This window comes from Sesamum indicum, linkage group LG14 (genome assembly GCF_000512975.1).
Source record: "Sesamum indicum cultivar Zhongzhi No. 13 linkage group LG14, S_indicum_v1.0, whole genome shotgun sequence".
NCBI lineage: Eukaryota > Viridiplantae > Streptophyta > Magnoliopsida > Lamiales > Pedaliaceae > Sesamum > Sesamum indicum.
In genome coordinates, this window is record NC_026158.1 from 3,166,553 (window position 1) to 3,177,268 (window position 10,716).

At 32.3% G+C, this 10,716-nt stretch overlaps 1 protein-coding gene across 1 annotated transcript; it reads right to left on the minus strand.

The window, feature by feature from the left end:
• Positions 1,469-7,860, minus strand: LOC105176862 (cytochrome P450 724B1). The gene is made up of 9 exons (XM_011099796.2): positions 7,399-7,860; positions 6,740-7,064; positions 6,361-6,513; positions 5,365-5,601; positions 4,364-4,450; positions 4,084-4,162; positions 3,770-3,876; positions 2,758-2,879; positions 1,469-1,779 (listed from the first exon to the last, which is right to left on the minus strand). Exons 1-9 carry the CDS (start codon positions 7,620-7,622, stop codon positions 1,686-1,688), a joined length of 1,428 nt encoding a protein of 475 aa, XP_011098098.1. The 5' UTR covers positions 7,623-7,860; the 3' UTR covers positions 1,469-1,685.

The window sequence follows — 10,716 nt, forward strand, 5'->3', positions numbered from 1 at the left end:
TCACTTTTCTCAACAAATCACGAATAATTTACTTCAATCGTTGGCCCATTTTCAGATCAAACCATTTACACACTCCACAATATTCCCTTTCCTGTAAACAAAAAATGAAAAGCAAAAATTAAAATAACTAGTGTATAATAACACCAACAAATTTCAAATTTATCTCGTAATTAGTTTATGCCTAGAACTTTTTTTTTTTATTTATTTATTTTGGTCTAAGAACTCTTTAATGGAAGCTCGATTCCACACTTTATTTTTATTTTTTTCACATAAAACATTCTCACTAGACGAACCCATACTCAAATTTGAGAAAAATGGAAATTGGTTCCCCATCATTCTCTCAACTCTCTCGTGTAGTGAATGCTAAAGCTTCCGGTCATGCCCTTTTATTGATAAAATCCCACTTCCTCTTTTTTTTCCCTCCAAATTGAGGCTAATTGTTAGTTTTTACAGTCAAACTAACGGCAAATAGCAACACTGATGAAAATTCGAAATGTTAGACACTAAAACTGGTGAGTTGGGAATATAGGGTACCAAATTAAATTAGTAGTTTAATTAAAGTACCAAAAATGAAATTAATTCTAATTTTTCTTGAATTTTATCCTTAACATTTTAATTTATTTTTTTTTTAAATTGTAAGGCTTAATTGCCAAATAAATTTTTAATGGACTAAAGTTGATGTCCCTGCAATCGCCCTCATAATTTTCTTGATTTGCCAAAAATTGTTACTTTGACCTTTTAACTATAGGGGTGGCAATTTTATTTCTCTTACATAATTAATTCGCTAATTAATGATAATTAGCCAGAGCAGCATTTGCCAAATTCCAGCTAAATTTGCAATTTTTGATAATTTTTGTCTTTAATATGTTATTATTTAAATTGCGGGAGCTTAATTGCAAAATTAAATTCCAGGATCACAATTGCAATTTTCCCAGATACTTTAGTAATTACTAAGAGCATAGTAAATATTAATTAACTGTAAGTAATTAAATTTAAATTTTTACATACAGATTTTTTTTTAACCAATATTGCTAGTCAATATGTAGAGACATCCAATTTCATCATTTCCACATCACTCTTTTGATCTCTTTATCATATCAATGTAACATAACTTTAAGTGTAATATATATACATTGACATCATATGATGCCAGAACCAATTACACAAACACTCTTGATATTTTATTAAATTACAGTTACACCCTCTGAAAGATTTTAGTATAATATTTTTTTAAAAAATACTTGTGTAAATGCTGCATTCGTATAATTATAATTACAACCATAACCTCAAGGAGTGAACCTATAATCTTTCAAAAAATAAAAATAAAAATCGTATTTTAAACCTGATCTCAGATGTTGCCGATATAATTTGTCTTACTTTTAAGCAATCTTGATATATTCTCCACTGGGAAAAATGTATGTTACAACAACGTTATCATGCAAAGCCTCCGGTCCTAATCAGACACAAATGAAAACGTAAGATCCCTCCTCTTCGTGAAATTATTTATACATACATACATATATATATATAAGACAACCTCAATCAATCTTTGCTTGTTTTCTATGTACGTACTATAGGAAAACCGGATCACAACTCGACTCCTTTAAACTCATTTCATCGGATCACTTCCTATCCAAAAAAATTATGGGCGACAATACAACGCCTAAAATATTTAACTTTGATCCTCAGCTGCTCAAACGTTCCACACTTAACTTCAATCCTTTTTGAAACTCTACAAATGGATAAGCGATGGGCTGTTCGCTATCTTCGACTTTCCACCTGCAAAAGAAATGAATATAGTTACAGGACGGAAATGAGAAAAAATTGCACCACATGCTAGATTGATTGCGTAATTTAAAGACGGTACGTTTTCAGTCTTATTTCTCACATTTCATTATTTGGAAAAATTCCGTTTTCAATTCTTCTACAAACTTTCATTAGGAAATTGAGACCAGGTGATAGTTACGCACACATTATCTTTTCAAGATGGAGGAAAATAATACCGTAACTTACACTTGATTTTTCTCTCAATATCCTAGGAAGTTGGTAAGAATCTGAAAGTCGGTTGTTTTTTTTAAAAAGTTATGAGACTACTTTTCAAAATCTCGTAAGCAATGAGATTCAAAGTGTGCAAAACCTAAGTTGTAAGATGAAACATGCAATTCTCCCTCAGGTTCATGTATGCATATATAGTTTTATAGCATTATTAATTACTACAACAAGTATACTTTAGGATCTTAGAAGCCATCGTTTTCATTCATCGGATCACGGTTGCATGAATGCACCAGCACTCTGATACAACAATTAATGGAAAATTACCACCCAAATCAAGTCCAGTTAAACCAAACTAATCGCACAAATATCATAAATGTGTCATGTGATTGATCACTTTCTAACCAATCGCTCTGCAAATGTATTATATTTGCGATTTAATTAATTCAGGTTTCACCCAACCTAATCTGAATTAGAATTTTTAACAATTTGTAATTTTTTAGAACACGGGAGTTGTTTGAGGTTATTAGCAATTATAATTGTTAGTACATAAAAACATATTCTATAATAACCGAATTTACCAAAACTATGATGCACAATCAAATCCACACAGCTGATATTACTCTACTTCTTCAATTCGATTCAAATATTAAAGGTTTTTGTCTCAACACCATATATCTTAGTGTTCATAATGATAGCTCAATATGGTTCAAACATGCATATAACTAAAATTTAGAGCTGTCCAAGAGGGAAAAAGCGCAATACCTATAATTTTGTACGAGGTAGTGAAGAAAAAAAGCAACCTCAACCTTTGCCAGTTCGAAACCTGGGCAGCACCTCGACCCTCCACCAAACGGAGTGAACTTCTTGCACGTTTGATCTCCCGACTGTATGTTTTTCATGTATTCAAGAACTTGTAAACCTCGGAACTATGCTAAAATGTGATAAATGCCATTGTATAACTTCCGCATGCAAGTGTTTTGAATGATAACATGCGCCTGCGGTTCATCTATACTTCTAACCTCTGTCCGCTGCGCGTACCTTTAACTTAAACTTGTTGGCCATATATTTACTAACTTTAAGGTATGTCTTAAAAATTTTATGCGCAGAATCAAGAGGTTACTTTCCTAAAGCAGATGTTTATAGACTATTTATGGGAACCAAGGTTATTACAGTAGTTAATCTTGGAGCTGTTTTATTCATTGTTTAGAACTTTTGTGAACAATGTAAATCATCTTGTCTCTCTTTCTATGTTTATACTCTTGATTAGTGCCTGAATTCTTTTATCCAAAAAAAAAAAAAGGAAATCTTCGAATTCTAATAACTAATAAATTGTGGCACATCCTATCTATGTCTATAAATTTTAAAATTATTTCAAAAGAAAATATTTACATGAGTAGTATTATTCATTTTTATTAAATAAAATAACTTGAGTAGATATATAAAGTACTAAGTTTATATCAGTATTTAATTTATTAAAAATTGTTGATAAAAGAATAACAATATAAAGCTGGAGAGATTTAATTTATTAAAAATTGTTGATAAAAGAATAACAATATAAAGCTGGAGAGATTAGAAAATGCATGACGAAAAAAAGCCCTACCAAAACTTAGTTATGCAAACACCAAAATACCCGTTTTCATTTATAAATAATATATATACACACACACACTAGCAACGGCTTCAGCTTACGATTATGTAGACCTAAGCCCACGCAAGATTGACCTACCAATAATTTTATTACAATATGGTTCAAATATTGACGGGAAGTAGTTACCTGCCATCTCCAAGGATTGAACTGGAGGGCATTCGCGTGGAGAGAAGGGTCCAGATGAACGGCGGAGAAAACAGGTAGGACCTTCCAACCTGATGGAATTATATAATCTACAGGCCAAAAAAGTAATATACATATGATGTACTCAGCAATCCAGATAAGAAAAGTGTGACTACTACATGAACAGATCATGCATGTATAATTGCAGAAAAAAAAAACCTTTTCCTGTTGTCAAATACTATATAGTATACACATGTTATGGGCCATTACATTACACACACACACACACACACACACACATATATATATATATATACCTCTAAATTTGACATCTTTGATTGCCTTTCGGTGGACAAATTTAACAACGTTGCCATATCTCAGAGCTTCATTTATGACCTGTGTTAGAAAGGTCCACACTGTGTTAGTACTAATGACCATAATTATTGCAGTTCCACAGTCAAGAAGGGAACATTCTAGTATGAAATGAAATGATGAAGTACGTACATATTAAAAAAATGACTTGAAATTTATGCCAGTTTTTCGTATTTAATCAAATGGAAAATAAAAGGAACAGAATAAACTAATAACACATCTTACACTGTGTGTGAATTCCATAAGTTTGTAATCTTCCCAGTTCAGAAATTCATCATTTTTCTTCGTGCTTCGTATTCTCCGATGCTCAAGCTACATCAGAAATAAAATTACATCTTTCATCAAGGATATATAGAGTTATAGCCTATCGAAAATTACAATTTTAATCATGTAATTATAGGTTGTAACAATTTTGGTCCTATTGAAATCAATTTCGGCTATTTCGTCATGCAAATAGAAAAAAGGTTGGCAATTGACGACCATTCTAGCTAGAAATTCATAAATTAGTCGAAAATCCCCAAATTATAGTGTCACCTTCACAACACATGCATTTTTCCGACAAATTTATGAATTTCTTGGTAGCATCACATCAAATTCCATTGTTTTTAATTGTAGGACCAAATTTCCGAATTTGATTTCGGACTGTAAATAAAAAGTGGAATTAAATGCAAAAGTGGCTGGGAAGAGCCTTACGACTTTTTGACTCAATTTAAGTGTTTCAAAGGCAGAAACTGTAAAACACAAACGCTCGATTTACTGATTAAAAGTAGTAATTAGAATGGAATATTACAAATTTCCTTTTCTATAAAGTAAAGCTACTGTCACTCATCTCAGTTTTACCAAAAACAATTGGCATACTAAACAAGGGTTGACTCCTCATCCGACCCCAATGCTAAAGCTACAAGCTCCTTTTCGGAAATTACGGTGACATTGGTCTGCAGTAAAAGATTTTCGTTGCGGGCAAATTTTAATTCAGATTGAATTTTTGATCGAGTTTGACGTGTGCAATACCTTTGCACCATATAAACGGTTCAAATAATCAATCACATGGCAAACGTATTGCACTTTTTTTTTAATATTTTGGTTCAACCTAACCTAATTTGGATACGAATCTTCCAATTTAAACACATTAATTGAGTTTTGCGTCGAGATCACGATTTCATAGTCATCTTAAAGACAGTCTACTTAGAATGAACAAGCATGATCAATCAAAGAGTGTGTGTCACCTGTAGTTGTTGAGCAGCACTGGGGGACTGATCAAGGAAAAATACCAGCATGGACATAAGAAGGGAAGTGGTCTCATAGCCACCAAGTAGAGAATCCAACACGAAGCTAACTTTTTCATCTTCGGATAAGGTATCAACACACAGCAGGATCTCAAGGAAATCACTACTTTTCTTGCAAGAATTTCCTCTTCTTTCCTCTATGATTGATTTGACAGTTGAAGATATTCTACTCCTAGCCTGTAAAGATATCATGGGACAAAAGCTCATCACATGCCTCCTTTTTTGTGTGTTTTTACAAAAGCAAAAATATATTCCATCCAGGGACTCAAAATTTTGAAAAATTATAAAAAACAAAATTGTTCGCTTATTTTATCAAAAGTTTTTAAAAATACATAATATTATGATTTATAATCCAATAAATGTATTTTGGTCTGTTCATCAAATTGGGTGATATTATACTTTTAATTCCACATAATAAGAGTTCAAAATTGAAAAAAAACTCGGACACATTTAATCATGAACTTTACGAAATTTTCAAAATAGTCCCAGAATTAAAAAGGTCGGCCCTTTTAGTCTCATAAATCCTGTAATGCAGAGGACTAAATGCATTCTCAACTAAGGACCATTTTAAAAACCCTGCAAAATAGAAAACTAAATGTGTCGAACGCTGTCCTATGAGACTACCTACCCTATAAGACGAAAAGCGTCATTTTGCTGTAAAAGTTGGGCTTTGGGACAGTTGTTGGATGGCCATTAAAGTCGACAAACATTAGTAATTTCTCTATATCAAATATAAAGAGAATTAGTCATAATTTACCTTTAATTATAATATTAAACAACAGAAGTATTTATTATTATATTAAATATAAAAGAAGCTCGTCGTAATTTACCCTAATTTAATATTGAACAAGGTCCAAGTCTAGTCATAAATTGCATCTTAACTTTGCCTTTTTCTTTTTTTCTGAAAAAAGAAACTTGGGACAGGATGTGGAGAACCTGAACAGCTCTTGCATATGGAGTGCCTGGAATGTAGATGGGTAGAGAAATCAACCCTCTCATGAAAGTGAGAAAATCTTGAAGAATTTCTTCTGTTCTTGGCTCTTCTGGTGTTAATCCAAGCACCTGCTTCACTATTACATTGAATGTGTACTGTAAACAAACACCAAATTTAAACAAATCCATCAGATTTCTGCACTTGCTACTACACACAACTACTTCAATAAATACAAAAAAGAAAAAAAGAAAAAAAAAAAAAGACAGTAAGCTTCTTTTCTAGAAGTTGGGGCCGATTGATTTCCTTTTGTTCAGAAAGATTTCGGGCCTACAAATGGGGTAAATTGCAATTAACCAAGAATTCAAGAAAAGTACTAAGTACCTTCCGAGCTTCCTCACAGAATATGACCTGGTTTTTGTCTTTCCAGGAATCAAGAATACGGGTTACAGTTCTCTCAATGTCGATCAACAGGTCTGGTTTGGATTTCATGGTGGCGACGAGTGAGAGGGCGACATTCCTCAGCCTCTTGTGGGCTTCACCGACGGCCACCAGCATAGAATTCTTGCCAAGAACTCCATGGATGGGCTTCGGGTAGCTGCACCGGAACAGTCTCTCTTCGTTCTGTAGTATGTAGTAGTTGAGCTCTTGGTCGCATGAAACCACAGTTGGAGAGAAGAACAAATGGGATTTGAACACTTTCCCATACCTATAACATGTCCCAAAAAGATCAAACTCTTTATAATCCTTTACTTCCACACACATCACACACAGACACACACACAAACTAGGTGCGTGATTGCATGAATAACCCGACTCATGATTTCGCACACGTGACACACACAGTAGTGTGTGTGTGTGTGTGTGACAGAAGGAGAGTACATGAATGTATGCATTATAACATAAAGGAATCTTGACCAGAAAACATGACTGATATAACAATTCAACTTTGTGACTGAAGAACTCCTCAAAAAAAGCAAGGGATGGCAGCTTTATGTAAAAACTCATACATATAAAAGGCATCAACATCAACATACGCTCACCTAGAACAATGTTGTTGCAAGAAAACCCCAGTTGAGGTTGAAGTATGAGGCTTTAGAAAAGAAAGGGTTTCTCCAAGAAGAGGCCACCCGAAAGACCCTTTGGGGACAGCACCATTCCTCAGCAACAACAAAGGCAAGAAATGGTACAAAATCAAAAACCCCACAAACCCAACTACAAGGGCAGCAGTCCAAAGCCCTCCAGTTATACCCATCACCAGCAGCATATTTTGAAAGGAAAATTACCTGCAAATATTGCTATTAGAGCAGCTTTTTGAGGGTGGCAAGAAATTTTGGCTAGCCTTGAATGCCTATATATAGAAGGTAGGAGGCCGGGAGAGGGCATATGCAAGAGAGAAAAAACAGGGTTTTTTACAGGCTATTACAGTCGGTGAAATTAGCCTTATCAGTGACATGGGAAATGAAATCAACCTAGTCTAGGATCTCGACAGTATCTACAGTTGATAGGGCAGCAGGGGAGTTAAAAGAAGTCTTTATTCTTTTTCTTTTTTTTAATTAATATTGACTTGAATTAATTAATGGGGTTTAGGACAACACAGGCAGTACTAGATATTAATCACATGAATTCGGGTTTTTTAAGGGCTTTCGGTCAGAGGTTGAGTACTTGTGAAATATGGAATTGTTTATAAAAAAGTTGTTCAGTTTTGTTATGATTATAGCAATTTAAATTATTTCCTTTTAATATTTCTTTTTTTCTTTTTTCTGTTTGGTGAATAGCTTTTTGTATTAGTATATGTTGTGGTTTAGTGGTACTAATTTAGTCTGCGATAAGTGATGCAATAAAGTTCTGGCTGCAATTGTTGAATATATATATATATATATGTATATAGTGTGTGTGTGTGTGAGAGAGAGAGAGAGAGAGAGAGGGTTGTTTGTTGAACATCTTTTTGCCTTTGATGACTTCTGCGGTGAGATGATTTTGTCTTGAAGAGTGAGATTTAATTAATACTATGATAAATGAACGGGTGCTATACTTTATATTATTTACTAGTTTCTGATTTTGATAAAAATGAACACAAGAAGCATAGACAGATGATAATAATTGATTTCTTACCATACGTACGATAAAGTTCATTATAAGGTAATGAAAGTACTTAGTATTTTGTTTCAAATGTGTCGAACTTATTCCGAGTTAATTCAGATTAATTAATGGATAGTTTATATGTTGATTCACTTATTTTATCATTACATGTTACTTACTCTACAATACTTAGAGTAATCGAATTTTCTTCTCAAGTGCGCATGATCCATAGCGGATTAAAATGAAGGATATAGGATGATCAAAACTAGACTAATTAATTTGAATAATTAGTGTTTATTGTATGTGACGTGCTATTTAATTATTGTCTCATTTTATAGTATTTATCTGCTTTAACTTGATATAAATTTTATATTTTATTTTAGAAGGTACTTCATTATAGAGATGGAGTCTTGAACTTATAAGCCGTTCAAGCTCTTTATTTACAATTGATGTAAGATGTATTCCTACATTAATGTATGGCTGTGCAGTTTTGATGTTTGAATGCTTGTTATCCTCGTGATTAAGGAGTCCATTTTTCTATTAATTGCCACTGGGTAGGTTGGTATTATGCATGGTTAATTACGACATGTTCCAACGATTATTTTTTTAATTAAAAAAAATTAGGATCAATTATATTTCTATCCCTTTAAAATATGAAACTAAACTTTTCACAAAAAAAAAAAATTAGAATTATACTTAAATCATTTGAAAATTCTCTATTTACAACCGACTCCCGTCCATTAGGTTTTGGACCGAAAATACAGACGTCGGCAAAAAAACAATTATACAAATTTTTAATTTTGACTCCCGCTTAACATTCTCATGTATATTTCTTTGTACTTTTAAAACGTTTTTGAAAAAAGTATAATTTCGGATTTCACAAGAGTTTAAGTGTGACTAAACGAAAAAAATCATATGTACATATGAATATGGCTAGATCCAAAGTGTAACTCTAAATCTTCTCTGCTTCAGTTTGACAGCTTTTAAATTAAACCCAGAATCATTAAGTTGAAAAATGAACTTATTAAGTTATGATAGGTACAGGTAAATGCAATCCTCAAAAGCCTGACCCTGCAAAATTCATGAACAAGCTGATAACCGATCAAACTCCAACACTCCTGATGCTCGAATAAGTGCAAGTGCTTTTGAGGAATTTCTTTAAAGCTGAAAGATACGTAGACAAGTAAAAAGTTTCTTACATGTTACTCCTCGTCTCCTGTCTCACATATCGAGTGTTTTGCTCATTTAATTTGGGAGATAATTATATTCCTTATTGTTAAAGACGAAGTGGAGGCATAGTCAACTCTGAACTATGATGTTTGGATAAGAATATAATACGATACCAACAAATTAAATAACATATAATTTATAGAAATTTTAGGATTTCATGACACGTCTAATATATAAAGGGTAAATTGCAATCTGTCTATCTATGTTATGGAAAACAGACAAATAAGTTTTTTATAAAAAAATAAAATAATAATTTATCTTCCTCTACTTTTCAAAATGTAGCAATTTATCCCTCTATGTTTTAAAACATGAAGAAATGTACCTAAATTGCTATTTATTTTTCATAGGCGGGTAATTTATTCATTTTCAATATTACAGGAGGGTAAATTGCTATTCACCAAATATATAAATATTATATACAACATTACAAAATAATAATGTAAATGTGACGAGTATTTACGATGAAAATTCAGGAAAATCCTCCCAAATTAGACATATTCCTTTTATGTCAGCATTTTATGTGGATGCCACGTATCTAACTTGAGCCTAATTGGAAGTCAGAACCCTATGCCCCAATTTGTTCGGCTAAAATTTGGTAATTTCTGGTTGGGAAGACTAAACTTGCTACTAAATTGAAATTTACAGGACTAAAATTGTCAGTCCAATACTTATGGGACTAATTTTGCCACCCCTATAGATACAGGACTAATTTTGCAATTTTGCTATTTTATAATATTTATCTATACTAATATAAAAGAAAAAGGCCCTTAACACTCATAAATTTTAATTAATGACACCGCAATATCAATTTTTAAATATAACATTTATACTCCTTATTAGATAATTCTAAAAATTAATTATAGTTAATATTTTTTTTACAAAAGTGACCCTATATCATTTGAACACCACTTCTTTTATTGTCATGATAATACCTTAATTAAGTTGGTTTTCTTTTGTTTCGTTCTTTCTTTCTTTCTTTCTTTCTTTTTTTTTTTTTTTTTTGAAATGTGATTTATTGGTTTTTATATTTTATTTATATTTATAATATA

What these genes read in the sequence shown, in the direction of transcription:
- LOC105176862 (XM_011099796.2), bottom strand. Translation starts at nt 7,622, where the DNA reads ATGCTGCTGGTGATGGGTATAACTGGAGGGCTTTGGACTGCTGCCCTT. An exon ending in TTGCAACAACATTGTTCTAG is followed by an intron (nt 7,065 to 7,398) that starts GTGAGCGTATGT and finishes GACATGTTATAG; the next exon opens with GTATGGGAAAGTGTTCAAAT. An exon ending in TCTGTGAGGAAGCTCGGAAG is followed by an intron (nt 6,514 to 6,739) that starts GTACTTAGTACT and finishes GTTTGTTTACAG; the next exon opens with TACACATTCAATGTAATAGT.